This window comes from Rhizomucor pusillus (genome assembly GCF_041956525.1).
Source record: "Rhizomucor pusillus strain CBS 183.67 unplaced genomic scaffold VTP01scaffold_10, whole genome shotgun sequence".
NCBI lineage: Eukaryota > Fungi > Mucoromycota > Mucoromycetes > Mucorales > Lichtheimiaceae > Rhizomucor > Rhizomucor pusillus.
The window spans coordinates 154,650-180,387 of NW_027192152.1; the positions used below are offsets into that span (position 1 = coordinate 154,650).

Sequence of the window (25,738 nt, forward strand, 5' to 3'; positions counted from 1 at the left end):
GAAAACGAGTAACAGTTATTCAGTAAGTGTCATTCTTTTCCTAAAATATGTTCTTAATGCTCACCATCTGAACTATGCACTGCGGCTTGCATGCACTTGGCGGGAGGAGCTCGGCATGGCTTTGTCACATTTCTAGACAGGTTTGTGAAATGCGTCAACTAATGTCGTTTATTAGCGTCATGCTTAGCTTAGCAAGTCCGCCGAATGCATCTGCAAAACGCGACTGTATTTTTCGGAAATACAGTACACAAGACAGAAAAAAGGCTTAAAGGATCTAACGCACGGTAGCAGCGGTGCATCAATATTTACCTTTTCCGCACGCATAGGAAGAAGGGTTGTATAAATTATTAGCCGGCAACTACAGACATCATCAGCTTCGATTAATGTTCTAGTTGAAAGGAAAAAAAGAGAGATAGATATTAATATGTATGTATTCCTGGGAAGGGACAGCGTGTGATTCGATTCATCCGGGCATGTTTGCCAAGTAATTACAAATAATTGGGTAAGGAAAAGCCATCGAAGAAGCGTTGTCTTTGGGGGAAAGTGGCAAAGTCAGCAGGTGTCGCACTGATGGTTTCCCCGGAAACGGCACTCAGTGAAACGGAAATTTCCTTTCTGGAGCGTAAAATGCAATGTTTCACTTGGACCACCCCTTTGTCAGCGGTTTCCAGATGTTCTCTGTGGAATAAAAAACAAGGCAGCCTCTTTGTCTGAAATATAGGGGATGATGCTACTTTTAGGTATGGCAGCACCACCCCACGTGCACAGCCTGCCGCTCACATATTTGGCTTTTTTGGAGTTGTAAATAAGGAAGTAAGAAAGTACGGAAAATGTTGGCGCCCATTTTCATTGGATGCCCAAGTCTTCCTGAGCTTCTGTTTGCTTTCCTGGAAAACGCAATTTTCGTCATATTTGGTATAAAGCGTTCAGTGTCCATTCCTTAGCTGCTTCTTTATCTTGACGAACCTTTTTTGCTTTCGTAAATTCTTATACTTTCATGGAAACCAAGTTACCATCAATATCAGTTCTGCTGAATCAACCGTGCTCACCACCTTCTATCCTTTTGGAACGTCCACCAACACCGTCGCCGCCCTCGCTGCTGCTGTCAGCACCGATATCGCCAGTATCGAGATCATCCTCTGTTTCTCCTCGACCACACACTCCTTGTTCCGCATTTGACGACGATGTGGATGAAGTTGCATGGTTACCGCCAATTCACGGCAATGATCCCCCACTGCCCAACAAAAGGTCGAGCTTTGCCAGCACCAGCGCTCCCTGGTGTGCATCCTCCTCCGTATTCTCTCCGAAACATCAACAACACCAGCAGCAGCAGCCATGTTCTCGTCCAGCAGCTGCTGCTGCACCGCCTTCTCCCTCTGTCATTTCCGATCACCCGCCACCCACCGAAATCAAAACGTCGTCGGACGGTAACCCTCTGCTGAAACGTCGTCGAGGCCGGCCCCCGATTATGCGTGAAGCGGAGCAGGGCAAATTCACATTCCTGACACCTACGGTTTGGGATGTCAAGCAGTCGGCTGAGCAAGCAGCGTCCAATGCGAACCAGCAAAAATCAGTGCTGGATGGCTCCGTAGCTGCCTTTTCGAGTTCAGACATGGACACGGTCTTGCCTGTACCACAGCGAAAACGAGGGCGGAAACCAAAGATGCACATTGCAGGCAATTCGTGTTTTGTATGGAAAGAGCTGGCAGGCACAAGGAGAAAAAGAAGCAACGGCCAGCAGTGTACATAGTCCTCTCTCCCTCTTCTATCCTATTTCCCCATTTCTTTCTTCTTCTTCTTTGCATAAACAGTTTCCATCGCAATGTTGTAGCAGTGTAACTTATTGTTTTCCTCCCTTTTCTACTTCCCATTTGTATATCTAGTACATATCTTTTTGATGGTGCCACGATGATATTAAAAAGCAAAAATATGGCGTTATGCGTCTTTGTAACCTTACAGGAAACTTTAGGTTTTCCACCCTACCTATTGCTATTTTCGGCACGCTTTGGGTCCAGTGCGTTTTTGATAGTTCGGCTAAAGCAGGGCTTGTGCTTGCTCGAGCCGACGCATATCCGAAACGATGGTCCACCGTTTTAAAATGTCTGAATGATGTTGTTGTGCTTCTTATCTTTATCTAATGATGCTTTGGACACCTAATAGTACCCAGATTCCGGACGGACTATCATCGTCGTCGTCAGCTGGCAGCACTGAGAACAATAGTAATAGCGTCAACAACTGCGCAAATACAAATGGTTCCGGTGCTAGCAGTAACAACAACAACAACAACAACAACAAACGAAGATGCCGATCCAGAAAATATATGGACGACGACGAAAAGCGTAAAAACTTTCTCGAACGGAATCGCCAAGGTAGCGAAATAGGAAAAAAAAAAGTACATGATAAAAATTAGCTGCAAAGTATTTACCATGTCTGTAGCTGCTCTAAAATGCAGACAACGCAAAAAGCAATGGCTCAACGATCTCCAAGCAAAGGCAGATTTCCTGACGGCAGATAACGAGCAACTGCAGATGCATATCTGTGCGCTTAGAGATGAAGTTATGCATCTGAGATCTTTGCTGTATGCCCACAAAGATTGTCCTGTAAGCCTTGCACAGAAGCAGCAGCAGCAACACCAGCGAAGCATGGGCCCGGTCAGCGTTATTCCGCCTCAAACTCCTCAAGCCAATGACTACGAGTCATTTAGTAGCATGCTGCAATCGTCTACAGCATTGGATATCTCAGCACAGCAAGATTTTGGTAAACTGACGACAGCAGCGCACAGTGCAGTGATGCTGCCAGGTAACCGAGACAGCTTGTATAAGAAAGAAGGCGGTGTGGAAAGCTGAAACATGGTTTTAGGACACCCGAGCGGCGCAATGAGGCCCTGGTGATAGAAAGAGCAACCAAAAAAGTCTAAGATAACTTTATTAGAAGTACCTTTTTTATTTTCTTTTTTACGTTTCCACTCCTCTCCCTTCCCCAGCTTTTGACCCAATAAACAGGATTCCTGATATGCTGCTACGAGCGTCATTGCGCCGCATTGTTTTGCCAGTGATGATCAGGCACCAGGCCGCAAACTCCGCGGCCATGAGATATAAAAGCAGTAGTGGCAAGCCAAGAAGGTGGGTTGATCTTCTCTCAATGACTTCAGGTAAGTAGGCATGAGACGCGTGAGAAAAAAATTCATTGTTTTACGTCGTCTCACATATGAGTATAGTTCCAGTTACCGCAAAGTTCGACCCCGCCGACGAAAACCTCGACAAGCTCATTGAGAACAACCGGGAATGGGCCGAGAATGTAAAGAAAGTCCAACCCGAGTTTTTTGACAACATTGCGCTCAAGCAGGAGCCCAAGATCCTTTGGATTGGTATTAAGAAAGGGACGGCATGCTTCTCACGCTCTGGGCTAACATACGATTTTTCCTTGTCGCGAAATATTGTCAGGCTGCTCTGACTCTCGTGTGCCTGCCGAGCAGATTGTCCAACTCGGTCCCGGCGAGATTTTCGTCCATAGAAATATCGCAAACGTAGTTAACCACACCGACATCAATTGCTTGTCTGTCGTGCAGTACGCTGTCGAAGTTCTCAAGGTGCAGCACATTATTGTATGCGGTATGCATTTTTTGGAATACGCTGCCCCATTGTATATACTTTGAATACTTATAGTCGCAACAACAATGTAGGTCACTACAACTGCGGTGGTGCCGCTGCTGCCATTGGCCACGGCCAGTTTGGCCTTATTGACAATTGGCTGCGTAGCATCAAGGATGTCTATCGCTGTAAGTGCCCCATTTTTTGTCATTTAATTGCGGAGATAGTCGGATAGAGTGATCATCAAAAGAAAAAAAGGGAAGATGCTAACTATTAATCTATCATCTATCTATCTATCTATCTACCTATCAGTGAACAGCGCGGAACTTGAGCAAATCAGCGACGAGACTAAACGCTTGAGACGCTTAATTGAGCTCAATGTAATTAACTCTGCCCAGAACCTCGTCCACTCTACCATTGTCCAGAATGCTTGGAAGCGTGGACAGAAGCTGTCGGTCCATGCCTGGGCTTACGATCTCACGGACGGGTAAGGGATACGAGTAACACTATGCAACAGAAGAATTACTCATCGAGAAACAAATCCTATGTCTCTAGACACGTCAAACGACTCGACTGGCATGCCGGTGATGTAAAGTCTGTTCAAAGCGTTTATATGGCCGAATAGAAAAGAGAGAAAGCATAGAGCAATGACGAAGGAGGGCAGGAAGATGGGGAGGAAGAGCATTATATATGTACACAAAGTCTTATAAAGAAACGGATAAACTTTTTGTATAAGGTGTAAAATATGATGGATCGTACACGACGTACACTTTGATGCCGTCGCGTAGAATATGCGATGCATGTAAAAGCGGGGGCTGGATATCTGCGTGTCAGCAATATTGGCTCGTCGTACGTTACATTTGATGATGGACAGCTTACCAAGCCCGTCTGTAGCTGAATCCATTTACTGAGCGCTCTCTTCACAGTATTGTCAGATGCAGTAGCGAAGCGTGCAACGGCCTGTGCAGTTTTGCGCACGGAAGACCGCGTAAACGTCAGATTATAATCGTCATTAATATCGTCATTACTTTGTGCGAGCGATAATTTTAATACGAGTTTAGGTTGTCTGGTTTTGATCTCGGTGGCATTGAAAAGTCGATAAGGAGTGACTAGAGTGCGTGACATGATGATTTCTTTTCCTATTAGGTATGTCCGGGTCAGGAACCCGCTCCAACCATTCAGTCGCTTCACAGAAAAAAGAAGCCATGATAAATGCCGTGTAGACTTTAGACCATTTTCGCAGTTTGCGCCCATACCTTTACAATACGTCTCACGCTAGGACCTTGCTCTTCCTCTGGCAAAAAAAAGCGAACTTCTTTGCGTGACTTCTGCGGCGAGGTCGGCGGCGACACGGGAGGGCTTACTTTGGGTCGCGGTAAAGGATCTGGAGGTAAGCTTTTATCTTGCCGAATACTGGTTGTAGTAGTTTTTGTCGCTGTTGTCTCGGGGAACACGATGCCCGAGTCGTGACGTATGGGCGTGTTTAGGGAGGAAGAGGGTGGAGTTGGGGGAGGTGGGCAGGAAGGGGGTGGATGAGGCGGTGGAGTCCGGATTGCCGTCTTTGATCGATTGCTCGTACTTGTTACAAATCGGCTTTGATTGTTGCTATTACCATTGTGTACAACGGATGCTGTGTCATGCAGTGCAGCAGCTGTTACATGCAGCAGTTGGCCGGTGCCGGTTTCAGTAGGTTGTAGAGTGTTGATGAGTGGAGGTAACTTTTTAACCCGGCGGTCGCCAGCGATTACTTTGACATTTTGTAACTTTTGGATACGTTCTTGCAACCTTTCAGCCAACGCAATCACCCGGCCATATCGCTCACGGTCCTCCTCTGTCCTCAAATTTGCTGCCAAGTGATACATAAACAATCACTGTCAATGTGTGCGTGCAGTGTATGACGGATATCTTCTTACAGGCGCTGATATTATTCCTGAGATCGAGTGGTATGACAGTTGACTTTACGTTTCAGCGAAAATGAATGTCGGCTTGTATATATATCGTTAGTCAAATCTAAATCGCTTTTACGAAAGACGAAGACAGAGCCGGACCGAGTTAAAGTTAGCTAGAGATGGAAAAGACATGTTTATCGCCAGGTGCGAAAAAAGGAGGCTAAATTTCTTCAGCTAGAAACGACAGATCAGAAAATTGGATAATTCATGTAGATAAAATTGGATGCACTGACAAACTCTTAATCTTTGCAAGAACGGGTTTATTGGAGGAGGAAGAAGGGGTCGCCTCTGACTCGCATGTAACTTCCAAATATATGCAAACCAGGGCCAGCAAAGATTCATGGATCCGTATCTGGATAATGATCGACGATGTTGCTTTATTCTATATCCTTACAGCTTCGCCCAATTTGCCTGCTCGCAATCCTCGTATGAATATCCTTACAGGAATTGCTATGGGACTTTTCATGAGAAGTTAACCAAGCGAGTCAGCCTTTCTCCACGCCATTCGTAACCTCTTATTGTTTAGTTCCAGCTATTGACCTCAGTCTACTTCTGCGGCTGCTACTCAGTCTACAGGTGACAAATTACAAAAGACATTGTTCGAGTGAGAAGACATTCAAGGAGAAGGAGGTGAGGGGAACGCACTGAAAAAGAAAGCTGAAAAGGAAGGGAAAACCCCGGCGCTGGTTTATGTAATTCTCCCTCGATTATTCTTACATTGCAAAGCAGGAGGGTAGCAGCACGTTTCAGAAAGAAACAATGACCTCCTGATGATAACTTGTTACTCCTAAATATTGCTTGCTGCATTTACTACTTTCTATTCTTCATAACCTTAACAAAAGGAGAATGCTTTTAGTCTAGTAACTACTCTGTAGTGTATTTCCAATCTGAGTCATTATCAATCTTTTCAATCCTTTCCGCAATACGTTGTCCTTATTCTATTCAAACTATCTTTCTGCGAACCATGTATGTATTCATTAGTTATAACGGTACGAACAAGAATATGCTGCATTGATAGCTCACTCGTTTTCAAGCTGATGATAAACCTTACGCGCCAAGTTCATGTCCATTATCCGCGGTTCCAAAATACGTAGAGGGTTGAAACTTTACGTCAATAATATTCCAAATCTGTAAAACGCAAAATAGTAACCGCCGCCCTGCAGAGCATATATGGGCCAAGAAGAACTTACAGAAATCTACATATTCAATGGGGTTAATGATAAGAAAATGGACGGTTCCAGATCCTGCTTGTAGGTATCCATTACCCCTGCTGCTGGCTTCCTGCGGGGTATGCATGAGCTATACGAAATAGAGCTGCTGCGATCGAGAAAACAAAGCTAGGCTGTAAGCTGCGTGTTGGCTGACAGATGACATATGCCTAACTATTACTGATTTCCGGAACAATTCAATTTATGTAATGTATTGTTGAGGCGCAGTCAACAGCATTGCATTGCTGTGATTATACGCTAACCATTTCTGTCATAGCGAGCGAAACGGGTCCCTTTCTGCAAGGCATTCCAAATTGATCCACACGCGCGTTTTGTACATGTCCGTGCATTTTTCCTTTTATAGAGGGCGTTTTTTATTTTTTTTGCAAAGAAAAAAAAAATAATGTGATAAGCAGACTCGAATGTGCATGCATTCAAAAGTTGTAAAAAAAAGGTGGGGTATGTAAATGTGTGATGACAATTTCAACGCAGCGTCAATTGGGGAGGCAAGGAAGAAGAATAAAATGGAGAAAACTGTTCATTGTTTTTACCTATGTACATAGACAACAGGGAGGAGATATGAGATCGTTAAGCATAAACATAATGAGAAAGAGCATTAGACATAGAGGTAATTTCTGCAAACGTCATAGGAAATATGTGGGGGAGATGCTTGAATAAATAAAAGAATAGAGAAGAAAAAAAAAAGAGGCAGATGAGACAAAAGAAAAGAGAAAGAGAGAAAGATATAAAGAGAGAGAAAAGGATAGTAAAAGGAAGTAAGAAGGAAATGACTGGAGGGTCGCAGATCACTTAGAAGACGATGTCAAAGAAGGAAGGACGACGAGGATAATCGATAGGTCCAGTTGAAGATGATGCTGTTGTTGGTGGAGGGATTTGGCAAGTTGGTGAAAACGATGGGCGCTCATAGTATCCAAAGAACGATTCATTGGAAAGGGTGTAAGGCGATGGGATTGGCGAAGGTAAGCTCGAAGATACAGGTGTCATGTCACGTTGGGCACAAGGGGACGTCAATGAAGGTACCGGTGATGGTGGCAACTCGATCGTGGACCGGGGAGCCTCGAAAGGACGCCATTGGATTTGGGACCGCTTGCTGGTCGTTGATCCATGCGCGCTTTTCATATGTTTGGTCAACACCGTCTTGTGCGCGAAACTCTTGTTGCATCCTTCATGACGACATTTGTATGGTCTCCTGCCAGTGTGGATGCGCCTACATCGAGATAAATTATATGAGGACCCTGAATTAAAAAGGCGGGCTTCCGGGGGTGGAGGGCAAAGGGAGAGGAGGCGGACATGTGGTCCTCTAAAGTCTTCATTGTATTTACCTGTGTCGAGCAAGCGAACTGCTATCACTAAAGCTTTTGCCGCACTCCGCGTACTCGCAAACGTGCGGTCGCTCGCCGGAATGGGTTCTCATATGAACTTTGAGTGCAGACCTCTGAAATTTGTGTTGTGCGTCAATAAACCCGTCTGTCGTCTCTCTTGCTTCCCCACCCCCCGAAACTACCCCAAGAAAGGAACGCACCTGTATAAAGCTCTTTCCACATCCATCCTCGTCACACACATATGGTCTGTAAAAGGAAAAAAATATGAACCTCCACGATCCTGAATGCATGTAAACGTTACACCAACATACCTTTCGTTCGTGTGGATGCGGACGTGTCTAACGAGATCGGAGCGACGTCCTATCACCGGTGTCACCGTTTAGTCAATCGCCCAAGGTCGCAAAGATCCCTCCATTGTTCCTAACTTCTTACCAAATGCTTTGTTGCAGTTAGGCGCGGTGCACTTGTGCTTCTTGGACTGGTTCTGCTGTCCTTCGATGTTGATAAGTTCAAGGATATCCATAGTAGTATTCTACATTCAATTGTTTAGCTCAATTACAATGCGTGACAGGCGCCGCAGCCACATCGTCCTACTTGGTTGGTTTTTGTGTGTTTGCGTTTCAATAAAAAAGAGGTACAGGACAAGAAAAAAAGTACAGATATTCAGGAGATGCGAGGAAAACGCGCATACAAGAGAAGAAGGAAAAAATAGAAAAAGAAATGGGTGTGGTGTTGATTATTTATAACAGATAACTCTTTTCGATCGTCGAGAGAAAGGGGGAGGAGGAGAGAGAACGTACGTTGAAAGGAGAAGAGGGAAAGAAAGGCGAATGAAGAACAGATGTATAGAAGTAGAAATGCGCAATAGGGGGACAATCGGACGCTCTCTATTTTCAAATGATCTGCATCCGAGCGTGGAAGAACCCATGTGCCTGTATGTTTGACATGCAGGACAGGGGATCAACTCACCATTTCCTTTATCATACGAGGACTCCGCGGACAGAAAAGCCTATTTCCTTCATCAGGCAATTCCCGTAGTCCGTCCGATCTTCGAGGCGAGAGGAATTCGCAAAATGCTCTTGACAACTTTGTGTATCCATTATATGCAGCACGTGTTGCTAATGTGCAAACTCTCTTATACGCTCCAACACGAACAATCCACGCTGTAACTTGGACAGAATGCTGTTTCCCAGAAGCATTCTAGTTTGTCCAGGTAGCTCCTATTCTCCCTTGGCAATTACTCTTCCTTTGGATGCATGCAAACGCGCACAAACAATCTTACTTGTTGTGGGGGGAAGAGAGGTATATGGGAGAAAGTTCTCCAAATGGTAACGAGGTTTGTTTGGAGCAAAAAGGGATTGTGCACAAACCAAGCCTTTCTGCGCATCATAATAATCGTAAAGTGTTCCTTGACGCAAGCACATTCTGACATGAAATATGAAATGCATATCGTATTCCACGATCCTAAATGCTGCCGTTACCGCTCTCCTGGCTTCTACTTTGAGTAATGTGGTAGGTCCTTTGTACATAGCCTTCTCCCCACTCCGCTTTTGCATCATCTCCTTCCCGCCTCTGCATGTGTTTTAACAGCGTACAAGCACAATTAATTGACAGATAGTCATCAGATCGGCCCTGTGTATCTTTCGGTGATTTAGCTGTTGTTTATTTGCACATACAGCGCTATTCCAAATCTCCGGAATCGGACGATCAACAAAAAATAGGATCTCTTTTTTGGCTCTTCCTTGCTGGCCTCCCCCAGTACGACGTGGACCAAAATGGAAATGAAGGGAGAAAGATCTCGCACGCATGAGTAAAATGGAAACTTGTTTGATGCATTAAGAAACTATACTCTTCTTATTTTTTTAATTCAAGCACAGGGATTAGAAGACGGCTCCGAATCCGAAAGCCTGCTTGATGGATCGCCAGTAGTAGCCAGTCCAGTTACGCTGCGTCAGCTCCTCCTCGCCAATGGGCACGCCAGTCTGCTTGATATGCAGCTCCACGCAGTCGCTCTTTTGTTCAAATGTCATTGACACCGTTGAATAATGGCCTAACAGCTTTTTCTTAGTTTGCTTGCAATATGTACATGTGTGTATCGATTACGCACCTTCAGGCCATGACTGCAGCCGCCAAGACTGAGCAATCTTTTTGTCAGGCACCTAATTCAGCTCTCTCAAGTTAAGGGAAACGTATCATGCTACTGCATCGTCATCCACCACCCACCGTCTCAAGGAGTTCGCCCCTCACATTACCGTTGAATAACTCAAACTGGCTTCCAGCCTCCTTGGAGATCTTGGCAGGGCCTCGCGTCCAGATCGAAACTCTTTGAGCGTCAAGCAGAGTTTCATACAGTTCATGCGCAGAGGTTTGGAATTCTACGACCTCGCTCAATGTTGTGGTGTTGACCTTGCTAGAAGAAGATGTCTTTGCTGAAGCAGGTGCAGTGGAGGAGGTGGAGGAGACAGAGGAGGTAGCGGGTGCTGCAGCAGAGGAGTGGATGGCGGTTCTCTCTTTTACTATCTTCTCGGCGACAGGAGCGGATTGACCCGACTTGCCTTGATCGATATACACGTCAGCGCCATGTTCTAAGGTTGAACAGATCGACATATCAGCCCCGTGTTCTCCTTTACATTCATATCGAGATCCTTACCTTTAATCAGATCTGCAGAAAAGTTGGCAAACTTTTTACGTAACAACGGCACCAGTTCCTTCTTGACCACATCTCGCACCGGTCGTTTGGCCTCAGTCTCGTTGTTCATCGTGAACTCAAACTAATATATTTGAGTTTTACTTCCAGAGCAACCTCTCAACCGGCTCCTTCCATTCATGTTTACTCACCACGTAATCATCGATATCGGTGTCGTGAGCAACTTCAGGTATCGTAAGTTTGCCGGATGCTTCAGTACCATCAGCAGCAGTACCTAGATAAAATTCTTAATATTCCTGGGAAACTTGATTCAACTTTTTGCTACGGTGATCTACCTTCCCAGCTGAGCTTGAGCTGCACGTCGTAAATAGTGATGATCTTGCCCTTGCGTTGGTTCAAGTCCACATCGCCTGTACATTCATCCAATCGAGTGATCTTGGCCTTGTTGCCTCCGGACTCGGCTTCAACTCCAACCAATTGCTCCCGAAAATATGACTCTGCCCACTTGAGACAGTTCTTGTTTACCCTAAATGCACCAAGGTGAGACGCGATGCTTTGGACAGCAGTAGCAATTAGAGCTGTACCAGTGCCTACGTACAGGTATTCGCTTAGAAAAGACGAGTTTTGCTTGTATGAATGGTTATGGGCTTACCAGTTGTTTACGTTCTTCCAGTTTGACATTCGTATCAATGAATACCCAGCTATTTTGGTGACAACTCGCGGCCTTTTTATGCTGGGAAACTTGTGGAAACGTCTGGAAGATTTGGCGTGAAGCTCATATGCGTTGCAAGGAATCGCCCGAATTTGTCTAGAGTAAAACAGTGAACCCATATATACGGGTAAAGTGTTTGCATTCTAGAAAATCGCTAGAGAATATGCGCTTTAGATCAAATTCGACCTCGCCTCATATATAGGACGCGATACCAAGATCCATACCCTGCTCTATTTCTTTTTTACAGATGATATGGATACGGATGAGACACTTGCTGGAACGTTGTACAGAGTGAAAAATTCAAACGTTTGACTGCTCAGTACATGACATAGCCTCTGGTGTCTAAACACATCACGCTTATAAAAGGGTGATGTGTCTTGATCAATTGTACAAGCTCGAGAACTTCCTGTCTTTGCAAGTCTGTGTTCTACTAAAAAAAAAAAAAAAAAGAAAAGAAAAAGTGACACTAATATTTATTTTTGTAGCGAAATAGAACCACAAGCATTTCATACAGAATGTTTTAGTGTGCCTCCTATCAAAGCTGAATTGTCGATAACAATAATGCGACAGACAATACTGTCATATCAGTTGATCTCTCGAAGCAAATGCAGACCGAATTAACAACCAACAGGCAGCATTTTGGGAACCATAGAAGCATAGTTTAATCAGTAATGACATCTGAGACAGCCAGGAGTGGAAAATAGCAGAACATTTGAGAACAGTATGTGTGAAACCATGTTTCTTTTTCTGAACTATTTGGCTCGAAATCGCAAAGTCATTATCGGGATGTCAAGAATATTTGTTTTCTTAGTTACTTCAGTATGTTGACATACATATTTGGTACCGATAACCTAGATCTGACCTGGACCGATCTCGTGCTACTGCATGTCCATACGGTTAACACTAGACTTGTCACGGGTCATTTGCACTTTCGTAATGGCGGTGCCCATGTAAATATCCTATTACTAATTCGATTAGAAATGTGGCGGGGAAGCGTATTTCTCAACTTTGCATTCTGTCTACATTTTATTTTGATTGAGCCATTGTTACCTGAGTGTGTATCCGGAACAATTGTCATAATGTCTTTTCCGGTATAGCCCCAGCACAGATCACTCACAACGTGGCAAAAAATTGCCTTTAATGGAACAGTCCACCTTTAATGGAACAGTCCACATGCCTCTTCCTTGGCATGGAAGCCGCAGCTTCACCTTCGTAATGTTGAAGTATATAAATATCAACCTGCACTCATACGCTCCTCCTCTTCCTTTCATTTTTATCACAATCCGCTCTTTTTCTTTTGATCAAGATGGACAGTTTCTTCGACGTCTTACCGGAGAGCAACCAACAGCAGCTCCGATATAACTATTTTCATGAAGAAAATCTTATGGACCAAGATATTCTCGTTCACCCTCTCGACAAGACTACTACTAACCCTATATCATCATCCTTACCATCATTATCATCATATTCAACCTCGTCGCATCCTATAGTCATCCCTCCATCAAATTCCCCTGTTAACAATGAAGCGTTATATTTATTTCCCGTCACCTGTCCTCCCATCCTTGATCGGTCCAAATCCACGTCGCAGCAGCAACAGCAACGGCAGCAAGATGAGAAGAGCTTTGCTGTAGGTAGCTTACCCGAGCCACCAGCTCCCTGGCCCACCGCGATGATGCGTCGTCCTGCACTGAAGGATCCTCAATGCATCGATGTGACGCATATTTCAAACCTGTATCGAAATTTTCGCAGCGAGACCAGCGAGGAACTGCTGTTCAAGATGGAAGATCTGAATATCTCTATTGAAAACAGCAAAGACAGAAAACTGCAACGGTAAACGGCGAAGAATGATAGACAAACAACGCATTTTACATATATTCCATTGTCCATTCCTTTAATTATCATTATAATTAAACATCATCATTATCTGCATAGCATCACTCACATCCTTCACTACCACGTCACATATATCTTATAAACGTTCAATGTCAATCCTACATGCGTCACAGCAGATTTTCCTTTCCCTGTGTTCGTTACGACGAAACGAATTGATTTCTCCGCTGACATCCTGGAAAGGAATGCCCGCGTGATCATGGTTCTGGAGCTGAGAGGGCTCCCTTTCTCTTGTCGCAATAAAGGGCGTCCAACGGCCGTTGCGTGCCGAGTGCCGCTTTCCTAACCAAACCCGCAATGAATGCTGTCATTGCACTTGCACACTTTTGCGAGCTCCACGGCCCGTCCATAAATTTCTGCACACAAACCATACATACTTTGGAAAGTGTGGATTGCTGCAAGGAGAATATCGACATTCCAGTCAGAAAGAATGACGCTCAGTTGCCACCGGACTCGCTCTCTTCAACCACTTCAACCGCCACCACTGAACCGCCAACACCTCCCGGCACTGTCGTTTCCCCTTGCGTATCCTTCCGAAAACAACCACCACCTCTGGCCCAAACACCGCCGATGCCAGCGTGTGCAGCGTGTACAGCCCAATTGCCGACAATCATTGATAAAAATGGGGTTGCAACGGAAGCTTCCATGCTGGTTACTTACGATGAAGAAAATCCGACGGTCAGATACGTTGGCCGTGTGAAGCCTGGGCAACCTCATCTACACCGAGCAGTCAAGTTTGCTTGCGAGCGCAGGTAAAAGAACGAAGAGTCGATCCAGAAGGGGGATAAAAGAACAAAAGCAGCAAGAAGATGCGCGTATACGGATGAGGTTTTTATGTTGATTTCGTAGCTTGACAGGAGAAACATGTCCTGGTCGGGATGGACCGGTACTCTTTGGTGACGATGAAAATGGATACGTAATGAGCTACATCTTTAAACTGCGAGATGCGCAAGCTAGAGGCGAGTCTCGCTGTTACTCCATCATGATGCTTATGACGGATCGGGTGTTTTTGATATCATGCTGGCCGTTCCTCGTCAGGTGAGTCCATGGCAAGCGCAGTGATATCTGAGGCTCAGCATTCGCAACATTATCTTTGCAAATACAGCCCTAACTCGTCTCAACAGCGCATTTAGATCCATGGCATTAAATCTACAAGACAAGGCAGATGCCGTATTTCAGCGCGAGAGTGCACACAAGGATAGAGTGCCACCTTACAGCCGGCGTAAACCACCCGTTGGTCTAGCGTCAAATCTGCCCCAAGGTATGTATAACTTTTGCGGAGGTCATCGGATGCATCGGGATTCAAGGTTCATTTCATGTGCCACTCCTGCAGGTAAAAAAATGAAGCCCCCCGTCGCATTAAGGTCGCTGCGTGATCTGCTGGGTGTCGAGGTAATGGATCGTCAATCCAAGCTTTGGGGTGATATGCCTCGCTGACACCGATCCGCAGGATATTTATCCCCAGATACATGCACAAATAAGTTACATACTGAAAGTGTCTGCACGAAGGCGGATGGAAAAATTATGTCCTGGGAGAAGTGCCAGTCCTCAGTATTTAAAGATGGTAAGCCATAGGTGATTGCGGCGAATATACCAACTAATCCATGTTTGTCGGGGTGTTACTAGCGCGCAGAATCCAGAACTGATAATCACGATTCCGAAAAGGAACAAGCGTTCTTCAATCACTCTGCAAATACCTCTGCCACTGCAATACTGCACAATTACGCTTGATACCCGTTCATCTCTTTTTTTTCGTACACCATCTCAACCAATTATTTTGCCCCGTTTTCTTTTCATAATATATATCACATACATAGGTAGCTTCACGAATATTCTCAATAAACATATCCAGTGCACGAGTTAAACCGGACTGTTTGTGAGCAACCGCAAATGAATGTGTGCAGTAAAGAATATAGATGTTGATGAATCAATCATTTTTTTGTCTAGTGGTTTATTCCAAATGACAGCAAATCTCTCAGTTTAGAAAGCAACTACAAAAGATATAAATTAGTTGTTCATCATTTAGCCGAGATGAATATGTGCAACCGTTGCGGCATTGCAACAGCCGTCGACACAGGGCGTTTGTTAAGAGGACGAAGTACTAGTATGCTGCCTGATAGCAAGCAGTACGCATAGGCTTAGATATACGACATTTACCTTAACCGGTGACCTGGATCTTTCCAAGTCTATATTTTGTGGCATCAAGGGCGTGAAGATCGGCTGCATATTTCGGATACTTGTTATCCTCAAACTTCGTTGGAAGAATAGAGTGTAAACGACAGATGATCAAAACTTAGTTCCACTCGTTACAATACGCAAACGCGGATGCAAACATCGAGTAAAAATCCTGTATGTCGTTTTATGAACTTATGGTTTTATCTACTTCCTACTACCATATCCTTCGGATCTCAATCCAATTGACCAATTTTGGTCTCTAGTTATTAGCATAGTAAACGCTCCCAGTTTTCAGACAATGAGACAGTCAAATGTCGAAGATCAACGAAGATTGTCATAAGCTCCATCCCGTAGACCATTTGAAAAATGTGAGAATAAGATCTTGCAATATCCTTTCACGATGCATCATAAGTTATGCGACTTGTGATCCCGGAAGCGCGTATAAGAGGCGAAAACTGCCAGAGGTATATCGGGAGAATTCGCTGTGACGTTCACCGTGCCAGCCGGGAAAATGTGGGAAAGTCCGCTTTTTTCAGACATTCTCACATTTGGGGCAGCCGAGTTTTTCACCCTTTCTCTCCCTTGTCACCGACGCTCCACGTCATGTTTAGACTTGTCACCACAAAGGCTCCGTTGGCCAACGTAAGTCTGCGTAATGCGTGACACGTAAGATTCTCGGTCTAAATTTCCTTTCTGTAGATTGCCGCCCGCAACGCGGCTGTAAAGTCCTTCAAGGCCCCTGTCGCAACCAGCTTCTATCGCTTCTACAGCTCTGCTGCTGGTACGTCGCCTTTTAGCACGCGCGAATATGCATGTACCCGGAATATTAATATACCATTTAGATACTGAATACGATGTTGTCGTTATCGGTGGCGGTCCTGGTGGTTACCCTGCTGCTATTAAGGCTGCCCAGCAAGGTTTGAAGGTACGCTATACGCCACGGGAAAGGCCCAAGATGGTTTGAGACGTTAATACATCTTCTTTCTTCAATAGACTGCTTGTATCGAAAAGCGTGGCACCCTTGGTGGTACTTGCTTGAACGTTGGTTGTATTCCCTCCAAGGCCATGTTGAACAACTCCCATATCTACCACGAAGTCAAGCACGGTTTGAAGAGCCGTGGTATTGAAGGTAAGGATATCCTGAAATTTAAAAGAAATTATTGAAATTATGTATTAAATTGATCTGCTAGTCGGTGACGTTAAGCTCAACTTGGACAACATGCACAAGGCCAGACTTAAGGCTGTCACAGGTCTCACCCGTGGTGTCGAATTCTTGTTCAAGAAATACGGCGTCGACTATGTCAAGGGTACCGGCAAGTTCCTTACCCCCAACGAGATTGAAGTTGCCGGTTTGGACGGATCTCAGTCCACCTTGAAGGCCAAGAACGTTATCATTGCCACTGGTTCTGAAGCCACTCCTATTCCTGGTATTGAATTCGATGAAAAGAAGATTGTCTCTTCCACCGGTGCTCTCGAACTCCCCGAAGTTCCCAAGAAGCTGGTAGTCATTGGTGCTGGTGTCATTGGTCTCGAGTTGGGCTCTGTCTGGTCCCGCCTCGGTGCTGAAGTCACTGTTGTTGAATACTTGAACGCCATCGGCGCTGGTATGGACGCAGAACTGGCCAAGACCTTCCACAAGCTCCTTTCTAAGCAAGGTCTCAAGTTCAAGATGGGCACCAAGGTCAACGGTGCCAAGGTCGTTGGCGACCAGGTCCAGGTTGATGTTGAGGCTGCTAAGGGTGGCAACGCTGAAACTGTAAGTGGATTGAATGCCATGTTCCCGACTAATATTTATCAATTTACTGATATTTCTGTCTTGATTGTAAACAGCTTGAAGCCGATGTCGTCCTTGTCTCCATTGGTCGTCGCCCTTACACCAAGGGTCTCGGCTTGGAGAACATTGGTGTCGAGCTCGACAACCGCGGCCGCGTCGTTGTCGACTCTGAGTTCAAGACCAACGTCCCCAACGTCCGCTGCATTGGTGATGCCACTTTCGGTCCCATGTTGGCCCACAAGGCCGAGGATGAAGGTTTCGCCGTCTCTGAAATGATTGCTACCGGTCACGGTCACGTCAACTATGATGCTATTCCCTCCGTCATCTACACTCACCCCGAAGTTGCCTGGGTTGGCAAGAACGAACAGGAATTGAAGGAAGCCGGTGTTAAGTACAAGGTTGGCAGCTATCCTTTCGTTGCCAACTCTCGTGCACGTACCAACGACGACACCGACGGTCTCGTCAAGGTTATCGTCGATGCTGAGACCGACCGCATGTTGGGTGTCCACATTATTGGCCCCAACGCTGGTGAAATGATTGCCGAGGCTGGCCTGGCTCTTGAATATGGTGCTTCTGCCGAAGATGTGGGTCGTACCTGCCATGCTCACCCAGTAAGTTCATACTGACATGTTTTGAAAGATTATTAGCCTCTGACAATGCAATTTCTTTAGACTTTGAGTGAAGCTTTCAGAGAAGCCTGCTTGATTGCCAGCTTCGGCAACGCCATCAACTTCTAGACAACATCCTTTATCCTTTTCTTTTTGTTTGTAACTCAAGTCATATTATCCATCAGATAAAGAAGCTACGCATACAAAATTTCTGCTGAGAATATGCAAAACTTTGGGAAACCTGATAGTTTAATGCACGCATTAATCATTCACAAAATGAACATGTAGATTAATATCATAAAAAGGGGGTCCTAATGATGGTCATGGCACGGAAAGAATTTCGTGGATGCTATACCCTTCCGCCAGATAGTGCCTATACTCGAATATCCATCACTTCTACCTGTCCTCCTGGACTAAATGCTGGCAAGGCAAAATGCTGAAGTGTAATAATTATACGCATTAATGCAATTAGAAAAAAGTTTACGTCTCGATCAAAATGTACCTCTGGATTGAACTCTTCCATAGAGCCTAGTATGATGGTCGCGCCGTGAGCATCAATATCACCAGATACCTTGACTAAGTTAACATCAGGAATCCAGGCGACCTATTGTCAGATGGAATAATGGTTAGGAAGTCTTGTTTGACTATCATCCACTCTCATTTAAACTTGCATGCATATTGGCATTCAGTGCGGCCTGCACTCCATTTACAGCATCTTCAAAGACGAGACAGTTCTCGGCCGGAGGACTACCGAGACGGCGCTGCGCAGCCAGGAACAAATCCGGCGACGGTTTGCCGTTCTTGATCTCTGGGTCGTCACCGCAAATGATATGATCAAACAAGGCAAATAATTCCTTGTTTCTTGAAGTTTTCAATTCAAATTTGCTGCGCGTTGAAGAAGTTGCCACGGCCATCGGCACACCGTGTTGGTGAAGGTGGCGAACAAGACGCTCTACACCAGGGAGCGGTTTGACCATCGGAAACCTTTCTTCCTGCAGTTGCCCGGTGATATCCAAGTATTCTTCCACAGTCATGGGCAGCTTGTACTCGTCCACTACCATGGCTGCTGATTCGGTGCCTGTGCGGCCCATGAGTTTGCTCTTGACTTCCCATGTGAATCGCACTCCGTTGGCGTACTTGTCGAGAATCTCTTGCGTTACTTCGGTGTACACACGCTCGGTGTCGAGCAAAAGCCCGTCCTTGTTTGTCAAGGAGAGCTCGTAAGAATGCCTTCGATCCTAGCAATGCAATTACTTTGTGATTACCATATCAAAGATGCAGTGTGTGATTTGTGGCATTTGGTGGAGAAGGAAGGTACCCGTTGGTGACACGGATCTGTCTGGACTGAATATATCACTACTGGCACCCACCAAAAAGCATTGCTTTCATTTCCATATCATTGAGAAATAAGAAAGATAATTTAGGAATAAGTGGAGCAAGGAAATGATTACACGTTTAGTGTAAATTCTTCACATCGATTGCAGGTGATTACTTCGCTATGATCTCTTGTAGAGGAATTTCGAATGGACAGGCCTGACTTCATACATGTATTGCTCCAGTCATGCTTCTCACTACAATGTATATAACGAATCCAAGTCTTCTAGAGTACGCCGTTGCGCTACATCCAACGTATACTTAATTGGCGATGCATCTAATATGAATTCAATAAGCGCGAAAATGCATAATTTTTCGAGTCCGCGCTTCAAATTTGTCTTTGCTACTTCCTGCAACTGGACAAACGACACAAGATCATGAGCTCACGAAAGCATCGCCGCAGCAGCCATGAGGACGACGAGGACAGGCACCATCGCAAAAAGTCAAAGTCCAGAGATATTGAACGTAATATGGTTATTTACAATCGCCCATTGCAGAATACAGATATGTAAAACTATGACGTTGCTGTAGCGATCTCGAGCGATAGTTACTTTGAAAAGTCCTCAGAATTTCGACTTTGGCTCAATGAAGAGAGGGATATCCGATTCAGCGATCTTGATTCCAAAGAATCGCGCCATTACTTTAAAAAGTTTGTCAAGTACTGGAATCGCGGTGAACTCGATGGTAAGTGTTATCTATGCAATGCCGAATTTCTTCCTTTTTTGCTGCTGCTGCTGCTTTTTCTAAACCAAACATCACAGATAAATATTATCAAGGCATCAGCTCTGCTCGACTATCTGCCGCAGACAACACTGGATACAAGTGGGCGTTTGCAAAGAAACTTGATCAGCATGAATTGGATACCGTCAGAGACTCTGTGGATACTGCAACGGATGCAGGCTCTAGCAAGGGCAAACGACGAAACGTGGGACCTGCCTTGCCCTCCGCGTCGTACTCTGGTAGCAGCAGCAGCAAATATGATCAAGAAGGTAAGCATCAATAGTAAGCAATTCGATTTGAGGTACATGACGTAACACGCCAAAAGAATTGGAGGATAAATTGGAGCAAGAAAGGAAGGCTCGAAAATACGAAAGAAAGCTGGAACGTCAAAGGAGGGAAGACTATCTTGACGAGGTAGCGCCGAAAGAAACAGGTCGAGAAGCTCAACTTGCGAAGCGACGGGCCATGAATGCGTATCACAAACGAGAGCGAAGTCCTGATGTGGAGCTTAGCGAGGCTGACATTTACGGCGGTGGTGACAGCTTCGAAGCGAGGTAAACCGAAGACAATACTCAGCTGGCATCAGCTCCAACGATTCTAACATTTCACCTTGAGCTTGGCTGCTGCTAAACGGAACGAAGAACGGCGAGAACGACGTCGCGCTGAAAGGGAGCAGCAACGTCTGGCACCTGTCAAAGACAAAATGGCAGAATATCGTGCAAAAGAAAGTGCCACGATCGAAATGTTTAAAAAGATGGCGGAAGAGCAAAAGAAAAGAGGTGGATTGTAATTATACATGATATTGATATTCATTGAATACAAAGGCGAGAACGACCATCATCATGGCTATATACATCGTGTGAGATTTGCCAGAACACTTTACGAGCTATACTCTCTTACCTATTAGCATGTTCCACCGTCCCGATAAGAAATTCATAAACTCGCTCTCCTGGATTTCCTCAACCTCATCCAGCAAGTATGAGTTTACCGCACCATTTCGCAGAGCAGTAACTACAAGAGAGTTGTGTAAGTAAAAAAGTGGTAGGCTTATCCATAACCCAATGCTCGCAGACGTACATAAGTAGTTCTCTTTGAGAGGTGTGCTCCAGAATCTGGCAGCACTCACATGCTGAAGTGAACGTCTCAGTCATAGTGCAAAGATATAATGAAATATACAAATATTATCCACTTACCGATGACTCCATGTCTCCATCTGACAGAGGTATTGCCATCCGGAGCTTCCAATCCAGCGGCAGACCTTGTTCCTTTCTCCGCTGTATCCGCTCCTCATCATCGTCTTCTTCATCCGGAATGCTCACATCCAACCATAGATCCATCTTGTCCAGCAACGACGGTTTCCGCTTGGTTACACGCTGCATATCGGCAGTTCCTCGTTTGTAGATGTACACCATATTCGCCTCCGTCCAAATTGCTAGCAATTCTCCTTTCTCATCTAACTGCATGCCAGAGATCGTGTCGTCGTAGGAGCGTATCTCGTCTTGGAGCAATTCATAGTACTCGATCCCGTCGCTCACATTAGGTTTTTCGGTGTAATCCACAGTGATAAAACTCGTTTGTACATATGGAAATACTATCGTTCGCGCATCCCTCGATCGTACCATAGATAACCGAGGCAATGAAATCTTTTGTACATGCTGAAACTGGGAGACATCAGCAAATCCAATGTACTCCATAGAGTCGTCCGTGAATACTTCATGCTACAACAATTGCATTAACATCACCATTGATTGTCGTCGTGCAATGTTTCTGCAGCCGTACCTCCTTATGTAAATGTTCTCTTAGATACCACTTTCCACTAACATTCTCTCCACGAAGTTCAGAAAGCTGAGTAGCCGTGCTAGCATTATCCACCATGTAAACATTGGCGTAAAGCGCATGCTCCGTCTGGTGCACGTCTAGAGACACGAGTCGGAAGGTGTCGTTTCTAATATAACCAGATGTAAGTAATTCACTCCTGCCATGCATATTGCAAAGAAATCAAACGTACACTGGCGAAAATATTCTGCAGAGGACACCGGCGTGTTCTTCGATATCTTCCTTGAGTATATTTTCTATTCACCATTGTGGTCAGCTGGTTCGTTTTCTTGCTTGACTATCTTTTTAAGCTTACTCCTTATTTCATCTCCAGGTTCATTCTGGCCTAAAGCGATTGTAGACGCTGCAGAAGAATGAGGTGGCAGTGTAAGATCATCTGGCAAGGATATCATTCTGAAACGGTATATGTCTGGATCACTGCGTGGATGCAATGTAAGCTTACTGATAAGTAACAGCAGTTATGCGCTTACTCTTACCGAGAATATAAGATTGAATCCTTTTCCAGATTGAACGAAGTTATCCGGGTTGATCCAGGCAACAAGACATTCTTGTATTCAAACACTGGTGGTTGATCGTCCTGATACCTGATGTAATATAACCGAGCATAATGCTTCACTGTCTCGTTTTCAACAACGTAATACATTGCTGCAAACTGGAGCGGATCATCGCTGTATGGGGCTTCAGATAGTTTCGATATGGCACCGTCCAACTCGTGTTCAAATACTAATGTCCAGCCTGCCCAAACCTAGAGTCAGTATTCCGTTACCGCATTGCTGCTCTCTTTTTTGCGTTAGTATACCATTTGCATCAGATATCGATGGATCCTGATCAAGTAATGTATGCAGAGGTCTCCTTAATTGAGTTACACGCCCTGGCGAGAAACTCAAGTTGGATGATTGTCACTATCTACGGGGCTCACGATATAGTTCCTCACCTACCACGCCGGTCTTGAGAGGTCCAATCCCATGTAGCACACTCTTGCGCCCTTTTGGAGAAACTTCAAACCAGAATGCAGTGAGGTACAGGTATCCATCGACTGTTGAAAGGATCGTGTCATCGGGCGTGTAGCGCCATCGAGTAGTGTCCGCAGTGTAAACTTTGAGAGGGTGTGGATATGGAGTTTCTTGCAGAAGACTCGCCAGATAAACCATGGCTACGCCGCATATTAGAATTAACAACGGTCGCCATTGCATACTTGAAATGACAACAGAGGAGTAGAAGCGCGTGTTGGGCCGACTGGCTGGTTGTGTCGGAACAAGGACTGATCTGTAGCATAAAACAACTTATCGTGCATTTTTGGATTAAGATGGATATACGTATTAATCTAAGTTTCTGTTAGAGGATAACTATATAACACAAATGACGATTTACATAAAGGACACAGCGCTGATCTCTTTAACCAGTTATCTATCAACACCTTGAGCATGTATGCTTATCAGAATAAAATATACATCTACCTATACAATCTCTGTGAAATACATGATTGCAACCGAGTCTCCGTACCAGCGAGTAGTTATCAACGAACTCTTCAAGACAAATCACACATGTTTGATTACAGAGTTTAGAGAGAACAACCTGCATTTTCCCATTCTGTTCTTCTGGATGCTTTTTTCCATCTGGCTGCGTTTCCTGCATCTCCATCCATACTTGGGTCGGGTATTGTTGCTCGAGGAAATTTGGATCAATAACGTTTGAGTGCTCGTGGACTACTAGGCTCTCACTGTCGTGAGGCAATAGCAATACTGTTCGCTGCCGCATCGTATCTTGCTGAAGCAAGTCATTCAAGTCTTGCAGAGCCCGGTCTTGGCGAGATTTACGGACCTGCACGTAGAGCATAACTTGAAAGTGTCACAAGTTTAGTACATGCATGTTTTGGCCCTCCATACGCAGGCATCTTACCTGTAACCAGAAACAGCGCCGAAGCTACACCGATCACTATGTATCGCCAGTTCGACTGTACCTTGCTGTTGAGATCGTCTCCGGACGCTCTGGCTGGATCAGTTGCATTATCCGCGGCGTGCACCAGCACGACCAGTAGCCCGCTCCAAACTATCACAAAGCCAACAGATTTCTTACAGTCAGAACTTGCCCAAGATGCGAAATATTTCATCTGGCAACAGGAGGATAGCAAAAGTTGCTTGTCAAGGTCTGCAAGAATAAATAAATAAATAAAGCAAGAAAACTTTGGAAACGACGGCGGTGAGCAGAAAGGAAAAAGGAAAACAATGAAGATAACGGTTGCACACTGAGAAAGATTGAATGTGCCACGAGAAAAGGATGCACAGTCAACCTTGTCCACATGCCGGTTTTATTGCTGACTTTTGACTTGTGACAGAAGAAAGGAAAACGAACTATTTTGCATCCATTACTATCGAAACATCTTAGATCATAACAGGACTGTAACTGCACATAATGCTAGTCATAGTTTATTGGCAATCTTTTAATAGATATTGCAGACCGAAGGTCTTGTGGACGACTGCCATGATCACATGACGTCGTATGGCTCTTTTCAGAAGCAGCATCCATTTCAGGCTATTCCGACGGCAGCCCACCCGTTGATCTAATACTGTATGAAATGACCAACGCGAAATCGCGAAAAGCAAAAAAGCAAGCGCGTAGGTCAGCTAAGTAATAGTTAAGGAAGCTATAACCAACTGTTTCTTTTGCAGACAAGGCTAGACGAGCACGCAGAGTAAGATTGATCGTAGCTTAGCGCGACTTGAACTTGGCCCTGACGACTTTTGCAATCAGAGAATCACTTTAAACTCAAGCTTGAGCTTTGAAGATCAGCTTAAGCAGTATGGACTTTGTATCAAGGATATGCGAGGAGACGGAAATTGTCTGTTTCGGTAAAGTATTTGCATATTTATATAAGCGCCAACGGTTATCACTAATTTGACTATCCCTTAGCGCACTGTCAGACCAGTTTTACGGCGATGATAAGCACCACAAGACGATACGACAGGAAGTCTGTCAGTTCTTACGCGATCACGAAGAAGAATACAAATATTTTGTTGAAGACGACAGAACATTAGATCACCATGTCAGCACGATGGAAATGGATGGTATATATGGTGGCAATATGGAACTTGCGGCTTTTGCTCGAATGAAAGGTATCAACATCAGAGTGTACCAACCGGGGATGGTGTGAGTACTTTTACCTGCAGATGGCTCCCAATAGAACCCAACTCACTCTGTTCCTTCTCTAGTTATGTTATTAGCGGTGTGGATGCACAAGATGATGACGAGGATATCCAGAAACTTCACATTGCGTATGTGCTTATTAGACAATTATGCTTGCGTATTTGCTAACTCAAATCTGTTTGACCGCTAGCTATCACAATTGGGAACATTATAGCTCGATACGAAACGTAGACGGTCCGTTTACCGGCCCACCAGAGATCAAGGTGATTTCCGCTCTATTTAACAGGAAATGTTGCAATGTATTAAATCGTATATTATCTTCGATACTAGGACCCGGAAAGAGCAGAAGACGAATCACCCGTTGAAGAGTCTGAAGATCCCCTCGATTCAAAGGAGAAAGTCATTTTGAGCGCGTGTCCTGACGCTAATATGGTCAAGATACGACGCTTGCTCCGAAAGTACAAGGGCGATACAGATAAAGTTATCGATGCTTTGTATGAGGAAGCAGCAAACGAAGATGAGAATGAGGCAAAAAGCCAGCCGGTTCAACAAGAGCAAGAGGAGCAAAAAGAGAAAAACGAAGATTCTCCAAAAGAACAATCTGCAAAGAAACCGAAACGTATATCAGCTCGGGAGAAGAAGAGATTGGACAAGATGCGAAGAAAGGAAAATCAACGAGCTAAAAGGCAAGGCGGCGCAGTGCAACCCTATATCGGCGATGATACACAGCAAATTACCAATTCCATGAAAGAAATGTATGTCTAATTG

At 44.9% G+C, this 25,738-nt stretch overlaps 13 protein-coding genes across 13 annotated transcripts; 8 read left to right on the top strand and 5 right to left on the bottom strand.

Annotated features, from left to right (window-relative positions):
• Positions 1–997: 997 nt before the first annotated feature.
• VTP01DRAFT_1033 (uncharacterized protein) lies at positions 998–1,750 on the top strand (the record flags this gene model as incomplete). The annotated part of the gene is made up of 1 exon (XM_069378680.1): positions 998–1,750. One exon carries the CDS (start codon positions 998–1,000, stop codon positions 1,748–1,750), a length of 753 nt encoding a protein of 250 aa, XP_069238441.1.
• A 330-nt stretch (positions 1,751–2,080) lies between these two features.
• Positions 2,081–2,891, top strand: VTP01DRAFT_1034 (uncharacterized protein; the record flags this gene model as incomplete). Its single annotated transcript, XM_069378691.1, has 4 exons — positions 2,081–2,100; positions 2,161–2,369; positions 2,437–2,799; positions 2,860–2,891. The coding sequence occupies 4 exons, from the start codon at positions 2,081–2,083 to the stop codon at positions 2,889–2,891; spliced, it is 624 nt and encodes a 207-aa protein (XP_069238442.1).
• Positions 2,892–3,141: 250 nt separating this feature from the next.
• On the top strand, positions 3,142–4,215 carry VTP01DRAFT_1035 (uncharacterized protein; the record flags this gene model as incomplete). The annotated part of the gene is made up of 6 exons (XM_069378702.1): positions 3,142–3,151; positions 3,218–3,367; positions 3,444–3,611; positions 3,683–3,778; positions 3,903–4,077; positions 4,146–4,215. 6 exons carry the CDS (start codon positions 3,142–3,144, stop codon positions 4,213–4,215), a joined length of 669 nt encoding a protein of 222 aa, XP_069238443.1.
• Positions 4,216–4,294: 79 nt separating this feature from the next.
• VTP01DRAFT_1036 (uncharacterized protein) lies at positions 4,295–5,452 on the bottom strand (the record flags this gene model as incomplete). Its single annotated transcript, XM_069378713.1, has 3 exons — positions 4,295–4,405; positions 4,470–4,775; positions 4,847–5,452. 3 exons carry the CDS (start codon positions 5,450–5,452, stop codon positions 4,295–4,297), a joined length of 1,023 nt encoding a protein of 340 aa, XP_069238444.1.
• Positions 5,453–7,557: 2,105 nt separating this feature from the next.
• VTP01DRAFT_1037 (uncharacterized protein) lies at positions 7,558–8,613 on the bottom strand (the record flags this gene model as incomplete). Its single annotated transcript, XM_069378724.1, has 5 exons — positions 7,558–7,975; positions 8,091–8,203; positions 8,291–8,336; positions 8,402–8,450; positions 8,523–8,613. 5 exons carry the CDS (start codon positions 8,611–8,613, stop codon positions 7,558–7,560), a joined length of 717 nt encoding a protein of 238 aa, XP_069238445.1.
• Positions 8,614–9,970: 1,357 nt separating this feature from the next.
• VTP01DRAFT_1038 (uncharacterized protein) lies at positions 9,971–11,418 on the bottom strand (the record flags this gene model as incomplete). Its single annotated transcript, XM_069378735.1, has 8 exons — positions 9,971–10,140; positions 10,198–10,249; positions 10,314–10,675; positions 10,741–10,861; positions 10,929–11,011; positions 11,073–11,263; positions 11,322–11,327; positions 11,390–11,418. The coding sequence occupies 8 exons, from the start codon at positions 11,416–11,418 to the stop codon at positions 9,971–9,973; spliced, it is 1,014 nt and encodes a 337-aa protein (XP_069238446.1).
• A 1,337-nt stretch (positions 11,419–12,755) lies between these two features.
• Positions 12,756–13,283, top strand: VTP01DRAFT_1039 (uncharacterized protein; the record flags this gene model as incomplete). The annotated part of the gene is made up of 1 exon (XM_069378746.1): positions 12,756–13,283. The coding sequence occupies one exon, from the start codon at positions 12,756–12,758 to the stop codon at positions 13,281–13,283; it is 528 nt and encodes a 175-aa protein (XP_069238447.1).
• Positions 13,284–13,636: 353 nt separating this feature from the next.
• VTP01DRAFT_1040 (uncharacterized protein) lies at positions 13,637–15,070 on the top strand (the record flags this gene model as incomplete). Its single annotated transcript, XM_069378758.1, has 6 exons — positions 13,637–14,091; positions 14,189–14,377; positions 14,464–14,600; positions 14,673–14,731; positions 14,790–14,903; positions 14,966–15,070. 6 exons carry the CDS (start codon positions 13,637–13,639, stop codon positions 15,068–15,070), a joined length of 1,059 nt encoding a protein of 352 aa, XP_069238448.1.
• A 1,047-nt stretch (positions 15,071–16,117) lies between these two features.
• VTP01DRAFT_1041 (uncharacterized protein) lies at positions 16,118–18,025 on the top strand (the record flags this gene model as incomplete). Its single annotated transcript, XM_069378769.1, has 7 exons — positions 16,118–16,156; positions 16,214–16,295; positions 16,357–16,439; positions 16,508–16,643; positions 16,705–17,270; positions 17,345–17,899; positions 17,960–18,025. The coding sequence occupies 7 exons, from the start codon at positions 16,118–16,120 to the stop codon at positions 18,023–18,025; spliced, it is 1,527 nt and encodes a 508-aa protein (XP_069238449.1).
• Positions 18,026–18,269: 244 nt separating this feature from the next.
• VTP01DRAFT_1042 (uncharacterized protein) lies at positions 18,270–19,194 on the bottom strand (the record flags this gene model as incomplete). The annotated part of the gene is made up of 4 exons (XM_069378780.1): positions 18,270–18,332; positions 18,399–18,500; positions 18,568–19,095; positions 19,162–19,194. The coding sequence occupies 4 exons, from the start codon at positions 19,192–19,194 to the stop codon at positions 18,270–18,272; spliced, it is 726 nt and encodes a 241-aa protein (XP_069238450.1).
• A 453-nt stretch (positions 19,195–19,647) lies between these two features.
• On the top strand, positions 19,648–20,780 carry VTP01DRAFT_1043 (uncharacterized protein; the record flags this gene model as incomplete). Its single annotated transcript, XM_069378791.1, has 5 exons — positions 19,648–19,735; positions 19,802–19,954; positions 20,032–20,259; positions 20,316–20,544; positions 20,606–20,780. The coding sequence occupies 5 exons, from the start codon at positions 19,648–19,650 to the stop codon at positions 20,778–20,780; spliced, it is 873 nt and encodes a 290-aa protein (XP_069238451.1).
• A 19-nt stretch (positions 20,781–20,799) lies between these two features.
• Positions 20,800–23,936, bottom strand: VTP01DRAFT_1044 (uncharacterized protein; the record flags this gene model as incomplete). Its single annotated transcript, XM_069378802.1, has 14 exons — positions 20,800–20,836; positions 20,891–20,939; positions 20,984–21,001; positions 21,068–21,119; positions 21,184–21,708; positions 21,770–21,935; positions 21,999–22,062; positions 22,122–22,243; positions 22,303–22,561; positions 22,626–22,697; positions 22,761–23,108; positions 23,198–23,233; positions 23,284–23,664; positions 23,726–23,936. The coding sequence occupies 14 exons, from the start codon at positions 23,934–23,936 to the stop codon at positions 20,800–20,802; spliced, it is 2,340 nt and encodes a 779-aa protein (XP_069238452.1).
• A 465-nt stretch (positions 23,937–24,401) lies between these two features.
• Positions 24,402–25,735, top strand: VTP01DRAFT_1045 (uncharacterized protein; the record flags this gene model as incomplete). Its single annotated transcript, XM_069378813.1, has 7 exons — positions 24,402–24,441; positions 24,496–24,518; positions 24,578–24,675; positions 24,737–24,973; positions 25,036–25,098; positions 25,161–25,233; positions 25,301–25,735. 7 exons carry the CDS (start codon positions 24,402–24,404, stop codon positions 25,733–25,735), a joined length of 969 nt encoding a protein of 322 aa, XP_069238453.1.
• Positions 25,736–25,738: the final 3 nt, after the last annotated feature.